This window comes from Carcharodon carcharias, chromosome 13, assembly GCF_017639515.1.
Source record: "Carcharodon carcharias isolate sCarCar2 chromosome 13, sCarCar2.pri, whole genome shotgun sequence".
Taxonomy (NCBI): Eukaryota; Metazoa; Chordata; class Chondrichthyes; order Lamniformes; family Lamnidae; genus Carcharodon; species Carcharodon carcharias.
The window spans coordinates 35,656,928-35,673,086 of NC_054479.1; the positions used below are offsets into that span (position 1 = coordinate 35,656,928).

General features: G+C 38.2%; 1 protein-coding gene across 9 annotated transcripts in view; it reads right to left on the reverse strand.

Annotated features, from left to right (window-relative positions):
* Window positions 1-16,159, reverse strand: part of glt1d1 (glycosyltransferase 1 domain containing 1) — an 85,730-nt gene that overhangs the window by 43,571 nt on the left and 26,000 nt on the right. For 7 of the 9 annotated variants that reach the window (XR_005944772.1, XR_005944771.1, XR_005944770.1 and 4 more), the window contains exons 5-7: window positions 13,382-13,418; window positions 11,196-11,246; window positions 3,055-3,111 (exon numbers count right to left, since the gene is read on the reverse strand). Coding sequence is in view for 6 of the 9 variants with exons in the window: in XM_041202529.1 (XP_041058463.1) it covers window positions 3,055-3,111; window positions 11,196-11,246; window positions 13,382-13,418 (145 nt within the window). In the remaining 3 variants the exon portion in view is untranslated. The remainder of the gene's footprint in view (window positions 1-3,054; window positions 3,112-11,195; window positions 11,247-13,381; window positions 13,419-16,159) is intronic. The other 2 variants (XM_041202530.1, XM_041202526.1) reach the window with 1 other exon arrangement.

Genomic DNA, 16,159 nt, shown 5'->3' on the forward strand with positions numbered 1-16,159 from the left:
CAGCTGAATCTGAGGGGCATCATCAAATTACCCTGACCCCCACCCCCACTCGCCCAAAATGTATGATTATCAGCATGCAGCTAACTGCTCCAACATCCTAAATGCATCAACATATTCTCCCAGAAGTACTGTGCAACAGTATTGTAGGAACTTCACAAATGTAAGGGTATATTTGATTAAAAAATTGATTTTACAAACCACTGAGGGAAAAAGAAAACAGCGGTCAGAATTTGGACTAAATTTGATTTGACGCAGCACTTCCAATATATGTGAAGCTGATGCAAACCACTGATGATGATTAGATTACTGTACCACTGGGGCAAAAAGGAAGAACAACGGATTGGGTTTGATGACAAGACAAATGAGAACAGACATTTTGACCATAAAATCAATCTGCACTAAATAATTTGATATCAATTGTCAGCTTAAAATTTAACAGTAACATATTGTTGAACACTATTGAACAATAATGAGTCTACACAAAGACTAGTTGGACTAGTGGGTGTCCTATGGTGTTGCTCAAGACAGAAATTTTAAACATCTTTTCTAGAAACTACCTTTCTGTTGATTTCTTATTCTTTGTCTCTCTGTCTTTCATTCTGCCTTTCACACACTTTTTCTCCTGGTGTTGTCCTTGTGTCACTTTAATTGCTTCAAATGCTTTCTCACGTTACCTCTCCCTCTGTGTGTTTTCTCTTTTGTATATCTGACACTTAGTAATCTCTCATAATTGTTGATTTAATCAATTTATAATTTAAGGCCAAGAAATGCAGCAAGGTGGCAGTTATGTCAAGTACTGGATCAAAGGGTGCTCTGGGAACTGCTTCAGCATTCATAGCTGAAAGCAACAGCTGGGATTTGCGTACTTGGCTAGGGTTGAGTGATGGGGCTGGGAGAGAAATAATCACAGCCGGCTGCGAGCAGGGGCAGGGTTATATCAAGCATGGCTGCCTTGTCTGTATCTGCAAAATTGAACATCAGGATCTGATTGGATTGTGTTCCAATTGTGAGGTTTGTAAGATTATTATGTTTTAGGACTGTATCTTTTGATTTATATGATTATTATATTTTGGGACCGTAGCTTTAAATGTAAGGTAAATGATGGGGGGAATCACATGACCTGTTCTGCAGTCTGCCTAACAGTAAGCCTTGGTAGCTGAAATGTTAAGGATCAAAGAAAAGTTTGGATTGTTTTACTGAGAAGTTGCAAGATATTTATGCTTAGAGACAGCAGTCTCTGAGTTTATCATGAGTAGATCCTGTGTCTCCCAAAGTCCCAGAAAGGTGTTATAGGTATTGGATTGTAAACAGTTACGCTGTAAATTATGTATTTACTTCTAAGATGAAAAGGAGTTAGGATCAAAGATAGTTAGCTAGCATTTCTACCTAGAGAAAAGGCTAATGTGTTTCACATTGCCATTATGTGGTTTGCAGCCATCTGAGAGGAAGACAGCAAGAGGTAAGGGCAGCCAGTCCTACACTTGGAAGCAGATAAAATGCAGGTTCTGTTGTCCATCACGCATAACGTGGGTGGGAGCATGCTCTCAGATTGAAGTGACCGAGTTTGTGAAGATTTAAAAGAGGCTGGAAGATACACCTAGCTTGGGCTAGAGGGAAGGAATCTGCAGTGTAACCTTCACAGTGAAAATCAGTTCTGGGATTAGACATTATCCAGCTGAGAAAGTGAAAAGGAAACAGCCCATCAGAAACTTGGAGCAACTGTGCACTGTTTGTTATAAAGGCTGTACTTCTATGGAGAGTATAGTGGATGATAATTATAAAGGAGAATGTACCTTTCTGTAATTTAAGGTATAAGGGACCTACAAAAAGAAAAATAGTGTTTAATCACTAGTGCTTTTAGTAATTTGTTACAGTAAAGGTCTTAAGATGTGAAAACTTGATGTGTTATTCTTTCAACTAATAGCTGGAAGTTTGAATCTCTTTTTAAAAGTTATCGGTCTCTACAGAGATTGTAACAATTTATTTGATTATCTAATGTGTGATCAGTATGGATCAATAAGCAATGTCTTTGACTTTTTACAATTACTACATTCTTCAAAAGACAAAAGCACTTAATGTTGCAGATAGAAAAACACCTAGAACCAGAAAGTACAATGGCCAAATCTTCTGGTCTCTGGATCGTCCGAGACTGGATACGCGACCCAAGATGAGCGTCCAGACCCCGTGGAAGTCCAGACGAGCTGACCTCTATGTGAACTGCCCGAGTAGTTTCAACTTCCGACGGGCAATTCCCCTGCTTCCCGAAACCCTCTGCAAATGTCTCTGGCTCTGAGTTAGAGTTAGAGACTTCAGAAAAAACCGTGGGACCTACCTGCGTAGTTACCCAGGAAATGTTAGGCAGAAAAAACCTAGTTTAACTCCAGGGTAACGACACAACTGACCCCCCGACAACCCGTGATCTGACTACCCACTCGGCCATTGCCACCTCAGCCATCTGCCACCCCACCCACTTACCTTACTAATCCTATCACCCTACCCATTCACTCATTCAACCACTCGCCCATTAATTAACATTCATCAATTCAATAACATTCACACCGGACATTTAAACTTATCATATTGCAGCTAGTTTTGTGAAAAGAAGCATGTCCTGTCTTTCCCCAACTCTACAGCACTGTGTTGGAGCTCTTAGAGGTATGCTGCGTTCCACAATACTGGGAAAGGCGGGCTCAGAAGACATAGAAGAAATGCAGGGCAGTGTCAAGGCAAGGAAAAGTTCGATTGGAGTGGCATTCCGACAATGATTGCCACTCCTTGGCAAATGCAACCCATTTAGCTGGTCACAGTTTTAAGGCCGACAAAGCCTTTAAGGGACCACACAAATCATCCTTAATTTTTCTGTCTTGAATGTGAACTTGTCACCAAGCAACAATGGACTTCATCCTTTTCCATAGGTAGTTAAAATTTCACAAATTATTCATGCTAAAAATCAGAACTTGTTGGACTATATCAGTCAACACTAAATTCATACTGTTTATATTTTTCAAATAAAACAGACACACTCTGTTTAAAAACACCATCAATAAATCATACCTGAATTTTGAAGAAATTCTCCCCAGCTAAATTTTGCGCAAGGCTTGGTCACAACACCTAGAGTCCATTAGAAGGAAAGAGGAGATAAAAAGAACACAAGGACAATTAAACAAACATTGTATCTGTTCAGTGTAATTACTTTCCCATCACATCCTCTTTCTTAATTTAAATAGATCCCGTTACATAAATCCAACAGATTATTTCTTTAATCATGAATGCCTTTACCACTACATTGAGTGTTTTGGGGAGAGAACTGTTATATAATCTATGAAAGGATGAATGACAAATAACAAAATAAATTAATCTGGTAGTTTCCAGCAGAGATGGTTTTCTAATTACAGGTTTTGAAATCAAGATTTCCTCCTTTGCACTGCCAGATATAATTACAAGCTGGCAGAACTGGTATCGTCATAAAGAAGCTGACCCTCTCATCAGGTAATTGTGGAGAGCAACTGGTGGGAGTAATGGAATCACAGCTTAAACTATCGTTCCCACATGTTGGGAGGAAGAAGCAACACAAGGTGAGGGCAAAAAGGAAGAAAGTGTGCGCAGTAAGGCAAAAGGAGAATTTTTTTTTTACATTAAAAATGGTAATGTATTTCATGCTGTTCATAATGCAAAAAACTAATCCCAAGAGGATAAACAGAACCTAAAGAGGTAACTTTTAACTGGAGTTGCATATTGGATATTCAGATACACACTGCACACAATTTTCCAAATATTAAGTCAACTTGCTATGATACAGTACATAGTGCTTGCTTGAATTTCCAATATGTACTTCTGGTGACAAAAGCCCCCAATTGGGAGTACAAGAACTTGTGTTTATTCAAAAGTACCATAACAAAGAATATTTAATGGAAGTTATTAAACATGCAATTTCTTTGGTAAATTGAACTTCACCAACTAATTTCCAAGTGCTGTAAATTGGCCTGATTTCCCAGTGAAGTGATTTTAAATTCATGGTGGGCAGTAGGTTATCTGTTCATGCCACTACAAGTTACTGAAAACACTAAAGATGTTCTGATATCCCCTATCTTTATATGAATTGGTTTTGTCTTTTTTTCAGAAAATATTGCCTTTCTTCTTAAACCCTAATGGTCAAAATCTTTGTTGGAAATTACGGTCAGGCACAATGTTAAAGATATTACTTTATGAACTGATGACGGGAGTTAGTTTATATCTTTAACTCTGAATTTAGGGCAATTGTAATGGTTTGAAAATATAAAGACATGTCATCAATGCAGCCATGAATACAAATGCCTAGTAAATGACTGAACATTGTGCAAATTCTTACATTTTTTTTGTCCACCATAGGTTCTTTCTAGTTTAAAAGAAACACATAACACCCCTACAAAGATAACTGAAAAAATTAATTTCCATTGAATGTTGCTGACATTACTGACTTCAGATTGAGTTCAGTGTTGAGTATTTAGATAAAAAGCAAGATACTATGGATACTGGAAATCTGAAATAAAAACAGAAAATGCTGGAAAAACTCAGCAGGTCTGACAGCATCTGTGGAGAGAGAAACAGAGTTAATGTTTTGAGTGCATATTATTAAGTTCCAATAGTTGTTTAGAAATGAAAACCAAAACCAAGATAGACTACTTCAGTTCTATTGCTTGTCATTAAACTCTCCACAGACAGAATAGTCTCAGCTGTTATCCCTTTTATACAGCCAAATGGGTACTTAAGTTAAACAACCTAATAATTAGCAATTGAACTTCTTTAACTGTTTCCTTCCTTAACAGATTCCCCTCTTCTTAAAAAGAAAGTAACCCTGCGTTTATATCATCATAAAAAAAATGGTATTAACAAACATCAATATATATTTTTCATTCAATAAACTGGCCTTATTCCCCTCCTTAAAAATAAAAAAAAACACACACAAAAACATATTTTTTCTTAAAGAAAAAGATGTCCCTCTTCAAGGATCTCTAGTAACATCTTGGAGCTCACTCCTCTTTTGGTGAAGCGGTCAGATAATTGGTAGCTGCTGTCAATCTATTTGATCTTGGCAATCTCCTTATTCTCAAGCATCTGTTTTAAGCTTGCAAGGCCAATTCGCAATACCCTCTTGTTAATGCACTTTGTAGAGTGAACATTTTCCCAAAGTGGCTTGTTCTCAATAAGACATTCGATAGGTACCATTCCTGAATACCCTTCTCCATTTAAAACTTCAGCCAATATCTTTGACATGAAGAATGCCATATCTACGTCCTCAAGAAGGGCGAGAGTCTCCGCTGCTAACATACTTTTTACAACTCTTCATATCTTTTTAGATTTCCATGCCAAAAGGCAACATTTGCCTTTCTCCCCCATTGGGAAATATAAATCCTCCCGCTCTCGAAAATCCATCACATAGATTTGCATAAGATGCAGGATTGAACACAATCAGTTTCATTTTTCTAACATCACTCAAAAATGGATATGTCAAAATGCACTGCTCCATTTTTAATTTTGTCACTGTTTTGTTTGTCCGAATGATTTCTTCAACCTTGGGATCGTTCATTTTAGTGCTCAATTCCAAAATGTCAAAACTGACATCTGACCTTGTTTGCTTGCCTAGCCAATTGAGTTGTCCAAGTAGACTTCTGAGTTCCTCTTATTCTGTTTCAGAAGCCGCTGTACCTCTCTGGGAGGCCCTGCCATAACTAATTGCAATGAGATTGATGTTCACCAAATAGGATTGCTGATGTGAAAGGACCTGTGATCCGTTCTGCCTGATTTCCAATCCAATGTACTTAAATGCACCAGAAGCCTGACTTCCAATTTTAAACTCTGTTCTGAGCCCATTAATGACAACTGTTTCAAATGCGCTATGACCACGCCACAAAAAAATCATCTACATTCAACTTAAAGATGCCTGCAAATTTCCCTCCATGGTGCCAATAAAACATTGCTGGGTCTGCTTCCAACTGAAGACAGCCCAACTTTAACAAAACTGACCTCACTGAGAAATACCAAACTCTGCAGGCATCATTTAAACCATATACACATTTATTTAGCTTCCAAAGAATCCCTTCTGCATTTGGTGCCTCTTTTGGTAGAGGAAGAAATACCTCCCTTTGAAGTTGGTGTCCCTGCAAAAAAGCAGCTTTAGTATCAATGGACTTACATTTCCAAACATTTGCAGCTTATAGAGCTAAAAAGACCTTCAACATAACTTTCCCTGTTGTAGGTGAATCTACTCTGATATCCTAGTCACCCAATTTTTTTTCAAACCCTCATGCCACTAGCCTGGCTTTAGTTTGTAAGCCCCATCAGGAAGCATCTTTTCCATGCACATCCATTTATGAGACAGAGTTAGTTGTGCCCTATCTGGCACTTCTGTGCATACCTCAAATTCTTTCCAACTATCTGGTTCTTGCAGTTTGGCATCCTTTATTAATTTATCATCTGATTTGTTTGAAGCTACTAAGACTTCTCGATCACATGGGCTTCTGCTCCTTGTAGCATTACCAGTCTGTGCCATATTCCTTGACCTTGTTAAGCTACGCCCTCTATCCCGGCTTCTATCACGCTCCAGACTATTACTGTTTGATCTCCCTTTCCCATTTATAGATGTTCTTTCAACAGTTCATGATCACTTCCTAGAGGCATGTTCACTCCCAGACCCAATGTCTGAACTGATACAAAAATGGAAGGCACGGAAACACAGTATTTCATGTTCCCAATCAATAGGCCTAACCTCCTGTCCTTTATCTCATACAATTAGCCAGTTTTCATATTTTCCAAGGGCCTTCCCTGCTCGACCCACAATCACCGCATCCCACCACAGACTGACCCCTTCTGGCAAGTAAGTAGCTTTAGTGCCAGCTTTGGGCAGTTGACCTCTGGGACAAATCGCTTTATCTTTTTTGTCCAAATTACTGACTTCACCTTCGGCTACAATCATGCAACATTTGGGTATGAGAAGTACATGGTTCCTTCTTACATTTCGCGAACCCACAAATTTGTAGTCTGCACCAACTAATCTTAATGAGTGCACCTGAATAGTCTGGTTCCCATGTTGTAAAATGACTGTTTTATCATCTTTACCTGTAATCTTTCCCTAGCCTTTCCACTCGTTAAGTCCTTTTCTCTTATAGTATATCATGACTCCCTAATTGAAAATAGGTTCTGATGGTCGTACATTGTGTCTTAGAGCTCTCCAAATTCTTCCTGAAACTTCGGCTTTAAGGAACGAAAAGAACGAACTTCTACTCGTTTGTAGCATGTTTAAAAACTCAGAAAAGGTAGAGCTTATCGTAGTTACCGCTGGGGGATGATCACTCAGGACTGAAGGAATTTTTGGGTTTCTACCAAAAACCAACTGATATGGACTGTAGCCCCCAATCATCTGCAGTGAATTCTTGGCATGGACAGCTCATGCTAGAGCTGATGTTAATTTACCGATTGGTTTATTCACCAATATTTTACACATCTCATCTATAACTGTGTGATTCTTTTCACACACTCTGTTAATAAAGGTGTTTTCAGCTGCAGTATTCGTAACTATTATATTCATGTTTTCGCACAACTCCTGGAACTCATCGTTAGCAAATTCCACCCCCCCATTATCAGTGAGGAATTTCGCTGGTGGTCCCAATCTGGTCCCTGTCCACTTCTTCATTACCTGATTCAAAATTATTTTTTTTCTTTACTGTATATTTTTGTTGACTGGCTAAACCTTGTTGCCAAATCTACGAAATGTAAAATAGAAATGTTATTTTCTTTATCCCCCACCACAACTTCATTGAAATCTTTCGTTAAAGGTAGGCTCACTATCGGCCGTGATGGTGTCCTCCTGTATTTCTTACATATATCACATCTATCACTTACCTCCTCTAAGTTTAGCTTATTCTCCAACCCTTATTCATGCATCTCTAAACAAAATTTTAATCTTTGCAAAGAAGGGTGAGCAAACTGCTGATGCAATTTTCGCACAATTTGCTTTTTGTCTTCCAAATTGATATCACTTCTTTAATCTCCTTAGTGGAAAAGTTGGGTTTCATTAAAGGAATACAGTAGTATCCAAATTGCGTAAACTGTAAATCCACAGGTTTTTCAAATACAATGGCCTTGTCATTTTCCATGTCCAGCTTCATTTGCACTTTCTTCATTGATGGTCTGCTGAACTGTAATGGTATTTCGCTAGACACTACGTCCATGCTGATAAAATGGTTGACTCCAGCTATCTTACAAGGAATCACTACTCTTTTTTTAACAATTTTAGGGTGTTATCATCTCCAAATCCAAAACTGGTAGAACTCTCAAATTCTTTAACCTTATTCTGGTCCTTGTCATTTAAGGAGTCCAGGAAACATTTTAACCAGTCTATTCCAGAGACTGTAGACATGCATCTGCTATCTAGTACCACACAGTTGAAGGGCTCTGCCACCAAGACATCCATCACCAGGCTGAAGCTTCTTGTAACTAATACAATGCCTTTCCTTTAGTCAATATCTCCATCTTTTTCTGAGTCTTCTGTCTCATGTTTAATTTTGATCACCTTATTATATTGTTTAGGACAGTTCATTGCATATTGGCATTTTGAATCGCATCTGAAACACCAACTGACCATACCCTGGGCATTTCTGGGGTTCATTCTTTTGTCATAAATCCCTGAATCTTTTCTCCTGTCATAATTGTGCAAAATGTTTCTGTCCCCATTGTTTCTAGTTACAAATCTCCTTACCTGCATCCTGTTTCTAAACGATCTCACCATCCCATTAATATTGTATCTTCCATTTTCTGCCTTACCATCAAATGGCTCATTTCCCCATGAACGCTGTTGGGAAGGAATGTTTTCCGAGCAATCTTTTTTTGGAGCTTCTGACATCTGTTCTAGCAGTGCGCGTCTTTCTGTAAACTTAACTCCTGTCCACATTCGATACTTTGGCACAGTTTAGTAACTTGAACGCAAGCATCAATTGGGGAATTTCTAGATGGAACTCTGCAATTCGGCATATAGTCTACTGAATTCCATTATATAATCTTTTATGGAATTTTCTTCCAACTTTCTAAATTTGTCAAAATCGGACCATGCTTTGTAAGCACTAAATAATTCATCTTTTTGATAGATCTTATCCATAAAATCTAATAAATTTTCCAAACCTTCATCTTTGTCCAAATGCTCATGCTCCAACTTCAAAAATACTTTGCATCTTAATTTGCTTTCATATGGTAGCAAAAGTGCCAAAGCCATCCCCTGTTTTTTCTTTAACAAGGACATAACCCGTGCATTTTCCTCCAGCCCTACATTTACACTCCCTTAAACATTCCATTCCATGGTTACTTAATTTTTCCACTGGTCATAGGGCTGACGCTCAGGAGACATTGGTAGGGTAATCATACCCCGACACTCTTCGTTTTGATTCAGCCATTTTCTTTCCTTTTTTTTGAGTGACTCAAAACCACTCTGCTCTTAAAATTAACTCCAAATACAGTCTTTTATCCATAGAAAGCTTAGCTTCCAATCTGCTTACTCACAAGCACCATCCTCTGCTGCCACTGTTAAGTTCCAGTGGTTGTTTAGAAACGAAGACCAAAACCTAGACAAATTCCTTCAGACAGTTTTATTGCTTGCAATAAAAAACTCCACCGACAGAACAAGTCTCAGCTGTTATCCCTTTTACACAACCAAATGGATACATAGTTAAACAACCAAATAATTAGCAACTGAATTTCTTTAACTGTTTCCTTCCCTAACACGTATGGCCCTTCTTCAGAACTGGAGAAGAAGGGGTCTGAAGAAGGGCCATACAGACTTGAAACATTAACTCTGTTTCTTACTCCATAGATGCTGTCAGACCTGCTGAATTTTTCCAGCATTTTTTGTTTATATGAGTGAGTATTTGCTTCTCTGCTGGAAATCCTGTATTTCGATATCAACTAACTCAAGCTATTTAATTGGCTCAATATCCAGATGTGGACAAATCATAAATTCCTCTAGCACTACACAAGGTAGGTACAAGTCACCAATTTCAGCCTGTCACAAACTCTGTTCCTTTGATGCTGTTTTCATTCTCTTCCCAGGCACTGTATCAGAAAGAACCAGACCATCCTCAACATGTCCAGGTTCCATATGCTTTCCATCAAAGAGTCCACTTACATTCTTTACCACTTGTGCTTTCCGTTGCTATTTCAACTCAATCACAATTGAAACTCTTGTACATGTCTTTCTCACCTCCAGTCTCGACTACTCCAATGCTCTCCTCACTGGACTTCAAAATCTTTAACTTGTCAAAAACTCTAACACATTTTCTGTCCTGTTTTGAGCTAAATTAAGTTTAATGCTTTAGGAGTCAGAGGACTAAGGTCCCCATACCTGTCTTCAAATTTCTCTATGGCCCAGTTCTTTCTCTGCAATTTTCTCCAGCCCTACATTTACACCCCCTTAAACATTCCATTCCTTTAACGTCAGTCTTTCGTACGTCCCTCCTGTCATTGTCCTACTCTTTGTGGTAAAGTCTTGAGCCACCTCCTACTTTACCGAAATCTCTTTATAAACTATCCACCTCTCTGCTTTTAAAACCTTCTCAAAACCACCTCTTCAACAAAGCATTCAATCACCCTTTCCTCCACTGCTCACCCACCCCATCCTAATCTCCCTCTTTTTGGCACAGTCTTTTTTTTTCTTGAAGTGCCTTGGGATATCTTTTACATTAATGCTGAACTGTAGGTAACAGCAACTTGGTGATTTAAAAGTGCACTTCATTGTTATGCCATCAATTAATTACAGTAATAAGATATTAGATGAACTTCATGGCATGCATACCCTTTTCAGAGTTACTTTAGAACCCATGACTTAATATATTCTGTTAATGAGAAATCAATGAATTAAAAAAATGGGCTAAAGCTGTATTATAAAAGGAAAAGATACGAATTTATTTTCAAAACCTAACCCACATTCACAACAGAAACCAAGCTGAATTTCACACTGAAGTGAATTTAATCAGGCTATACACTGTAATAAAAATATATTCCAATTAAATCACCCAAAAATACCTTGGGATGGAACCTGCCTGAACAGTTTTGTTTAAAAAAAAGAGAATAAAAAACCATTGCTGATCTCAATATTGCGAACACTACAATTCAAGAATCATTTTACAAAGCACAGCTTCCCAATATCTGCTTATCCTGGTAAATGTATTTACCTTGAAATTGAAGTGTGATTGCATTTGGAGGCTTTTGACCATACCTTGGGACTGATTGCAGACAGGGGGAAAAAAATCATTGTTATACTCAAGAAGTTTTCTTCCTGAATGTACAGCTTACATTGTGCAATATGCTTGGAGAGTGTTACATTGTAACTGAAGGCTACACAATTGAATTTCCAATGTGAACCTCACTTTCCAGGATATAAATGCTGAAGTAAGTGGAACAGTAGGAAAATGTAAGGAAGGCCAGGTTAATCATAGAGGACTGGATGAGAGCCAGACCCTTTGGCAAAACCTATGCAATAGGCTGCATCTACCCAGGTACATATCCTGAGACCTTTCACAGGATTCCTGTCTCAAGATGCTTCAGTCATGAAGTTTTGAAGGAGCTCTGCTTGTTGCTACAGCCAGGTCTGCAACCAAGGTCTACATCTTAGACAGCTTGAATTATAAGAGAGAAAGTGACTAACTCTAAACTTTTATGCGACAGGTTGGTTCCAGGTTGCTGGAAACTTGTAATTTTGGCATTGTGGGATTTTGGTAGTCTCTGAGCGATCTTGATCTTTTGATGCAACACTAAGCGTTTTTTGTTCCATAAAGTGGCTAAACCAACCAGCATTTGGTCTGAAATCTTCGCTGGACTCATTATTTGTTTTGATCCACTTAAGTGCTTATGTAATCATCGCCTTTCTGGTGGCGATGTAAACATTCTGATGAATTTCAAGGATCCATTCTGATACATGCTTCTCAAGATTAGGCGGGTAGTTGTCCCCTGTTCTAATGACGCATTAGGTCTTGGGAATCTTCTTCAGGACAGATTCCTTTGTCTTTTGTTCTCACACCAATTTTTCACTTACACCGAATTTCCTTGCTGCAGCATAGTTATTTGACGAGTTAGCAAATGTTATTTTTATATTTTATCTTGAAACCAGCTTCATTCTCCCTTCTTTTTGCTGAAGGATCCATTTCTCAAACTCTTCATTCATCACGCACGGTTTGCTCTGTGTGGGCGTTTCTTAAACCCTTGCGCATCTTCTTGGCAACATGGCCCATATCGTCCTTGATTTATGCGTCGATTTTTAAGGTGAATAAAATAACACATGTCTGAGGTAAAAAATTGAGGCCGACTCCTAATGCAAGTATAGTATTGCAGAAAAGTGGGATTGATTTATATGCTAAACATAGATTTTGGCACTGAGAAAAATGAGATACTCTTATATGCCAGGTCGACTTATACACTGAGATCTACAGTCTGGTTGTCTTTGGATAGACAATTATTGAGGAATACCTTCTGCACAGAATCATCATAAGGAAAATATATTTTTTGACTGATGTATGAGAGATGTATCAAGACAACAGACAAAGTGTACCTTCATAAATGCCATTTGGAGGTAAGGTAATGGCACATCATTTAATCTCATATATATATATACACATGCACAAGCAGTCTAAGGCAATGCAGTAGTGAACAAAATCATTCAACTGAAGGGCCTGAGCATGATCCAAACAAAAGTATGGCACAAATCTGAAGCAAAAGTATCGCATTTTGTTCTTTCCTCCCATCCAAAGATGCAGATGAGTAACTCAGCAAAACTAGCTTTTATTCTAGTTATCAAAATCTTCAAAACAAATCTATTCAAAGGTTATATTTAGCATCATTACCACTGGGGCTGTTATCCCAAGGAAATGCCATTTGTATTCATTGCACCAGTATAACAGGAATAAAGAAGCGAAGCAAGTCATATCACAATGACACATTTAAGTGAAGGAATTATACAGAAATAGTGTTATAAAGGACTGTGATAAAAACAGCTGTTGTTATTGGAACCAAATGTAATCAAATTTAATTTTGCAGGTGCTTTGATAAGATATGACTGATTTTTATGGTAAGTAGTTTAAAGTCCATTAAAAATCGCAAAATGGGATACTGCTTCTTGCTCTCACAGAGATGTGCTGAACATGTATTTAATACAGTGAACAGACTTTTGTTTCTGTAGGTCTTGTGAACACACGCACAGTAATTCATGCAAAAAAGACCCAGATACTGATATTGTGGATAAAACGTTTAAGTTGAAGAAGCTTCAACAAGATACTACTGCACATTCATGTAAAAGGAATAAAGTTCACAACATCATACTGAAAAAGCCATCAATCCTGTAAATGAAGCAGTTTCCACACCTTACCTTGAGGCTGCACATGAATCTTACTGCTAGCGAATGGCTTAAAAACAGGAAACAAAATACAAGATGAATAATATTTCCAAAAATATATCTGAAATAGCTTGCAAAAGTCAAATGTACATGCAAATGATATAAGTACTGTATTTTTGTACATGGATACTTGTATACAATATGTAAAAGGAATTTTGACTCACCTCCCAGTCCAAAATAGGATACAATACATGTGAAAAATTACAATAGGCTTGTTTAGAGCTTTGTTAGATACAATAAAATAAAGTAAGGCATATTCAAATTTTTCAGGAGTAAAAGACTCCCTTACCCTCATAGCTTACAGTTGAATAAAATCACTTGAATTAGCCTTAACTAATCATTTACAATCTCAACTTCAAAACCTTCCAGATGCACTGAGTAATAATATTTTTAAAGTATTATTTTAAAATTCATTCTTATCAAAATACACCTTTCACTATTGTAGCAACTAATACATAGTAAAAAAATTAAAATCTTAAGATTGAAATTAACAATTACTGAGAAATAATGTTAACCTATATTCATAAGCTTTGCCAAAAACCCTTCAGTAATCGATTACATTAAAAGTCTTCCATCAATGGAAGATTTTTTTTGTCCCAACTTTCCATCCTTACTCCTTCATTCCTGGTGAGATTAAGCTCCAGAAAAAAACTTTCATGCCTCACCAAAATGGTTATTTTTCACCTGTGCACCGAAACAGCAAGTGACAGATGCTTACTTAACCACAGAAGACATCACAGACTCCATCTTCCCCTCACCCAATAGTTAACAAGGGTTGGAGCAAAAAAAATGTTGGATTTTTCTTAGTCCTAAAATAGGGGATTCAGGTCAATAGCCTGTGAGATGCAAGCAAATTAATGAGGATGTTGGAAATCTGAAACAAAAACAGTAAATGCTGGAAATACTCAGTAGGTCTGGCAGCAGTGGAAACAGAAACAGGTCCCTGAGCTGAAACATTGACGCTGCATCTCCCACCACAGATGCTGCTAGAGCTGCTGAGTATTTCCAGCATTTTCTGTTTATATTTCAGGTTAACAGCGACCCTGGCTGAGATCAGCTAACTTGGTAGAAACCAGATTTCAAACCTGCATCCCAATATATGTTATTTTTACTAACTAAGTTTACCAACTAAGTTTTTGGGGAAGTTATTTAACACCTATAGTTTGATTTTTTGAAGTTAACCCGTAACAATTAGAAATAGAAAGATGTACTTATGACTTTTAAAGAAGATTGGCAGGAAAAAGTTACGTGAAATATGATAGTTAACTAAGCTGAAAACCAGAATTTTTTGCTTTAGGGTACTCAGTAGAATATACAGTTAGTACAGGCTACTGTAGTGCAGTGGTTATGTTACTGGACTAGTTAATCCAGAGGCCTGAACTACTGCTGCAGAGATATGAGGTCAATTCCCCAACATAGCACCTAGGGATTTTAAGTTCAGCTGATTGAATAAATCTGGAATAAAAAGATAGTATCAGTAATGGGGACCATGAAAATATTGGATTGTTGTTAAAAACCTATTTAGTTTATAAATATCCTTTGGGGAAGGAAATCTGTCTCTACTCAGTCTGGCCTCCATGTGACTCCAGACCCAGCACAATGTAGTTTTCCCTTGACTGAATCAAATTAGATGGACAGCAGACATCATCCTAAGCACCAGACACAACCAGCCTAGGTGACCCTGCAAAGTCTTCCTCACTAACATCTGAGGACTTGTGCCAAAATTGGGAGAGCTGTCTCACAGACAAGTCAAGCAATAGCTTGACATAGACATTTCTGCCAAATCATACCTTACAGCCAATGTCCCAGACTCCTCCATCACCATTTTTGGGTATGTCCTGTTCCATTGGCAGGACAGACCCACCAGTGGTGGCAGCACTGCAGGATACATTCAGGAGGGAGTGGCCATGTTCCATTAAACCATTGTTGATTGTTATAAAAACCCATCTGGTTCACTAAAGTCCTGCCATCCTTACCTGGTCTGGCCTACGTGTTCCCAGACCCACAGAGATATAGTGATTCTTAACAGCCCTATGAAATGGTGTGGTAAACCACTTGGCTCAAGGGCAATTAGGGATGGGCAACGAATGCTGACCTCACTAGCAACGCCTATATCCCATGAAAGACTAAATAAAAACAGTGCTATTAACCAGCAATTACAAATAAGTTGCTCATCGATGCTTGGTTTTGGCCAGGACCGCTCACTTCCAGACCTCAATTCAGCTATTGGTCCAAATGTGGACACAAGCTTAATTCCAGATGTGAAATGACAATGACTGCCCTTGACATCAAGACAACATTTGACCAAATGTGGCATTGAGGAGTCCCAGTAACATTGAAGTCAATGGACACCAGGGCAAAAACTATCCACTTGTTTAAGTCATACCTAGCGCAAAGGAAAATGGCTGTAGTTGTTGGAGGCTAATCATCTCGGTCCTAGCATATTACTGCAGAAGTTTGCAGAATAGCGTCCTAAGCCCAACCATCTTCAGTTATTAAATCAATGACCTTTTCTCCAACATAAGGTTAGAAGTGGGGATATTTGCTAATGATTGCAGTGTTCAGTTCCATTTGTAACTCCTCAGATAATGAAGCGGTCTGTGTCCGCATACAGCAAGACCTGGACAACATTCATTTTTAGATATTTCTAGTGCTGCGCCTGGAACGCTCTCCTGCACTCCTCCTTGAGCCAGGGTTGGTCTCCTATTTATAGGTAGAGTGAGGGATGTGACAGGTCAGGAGGTTACAGAC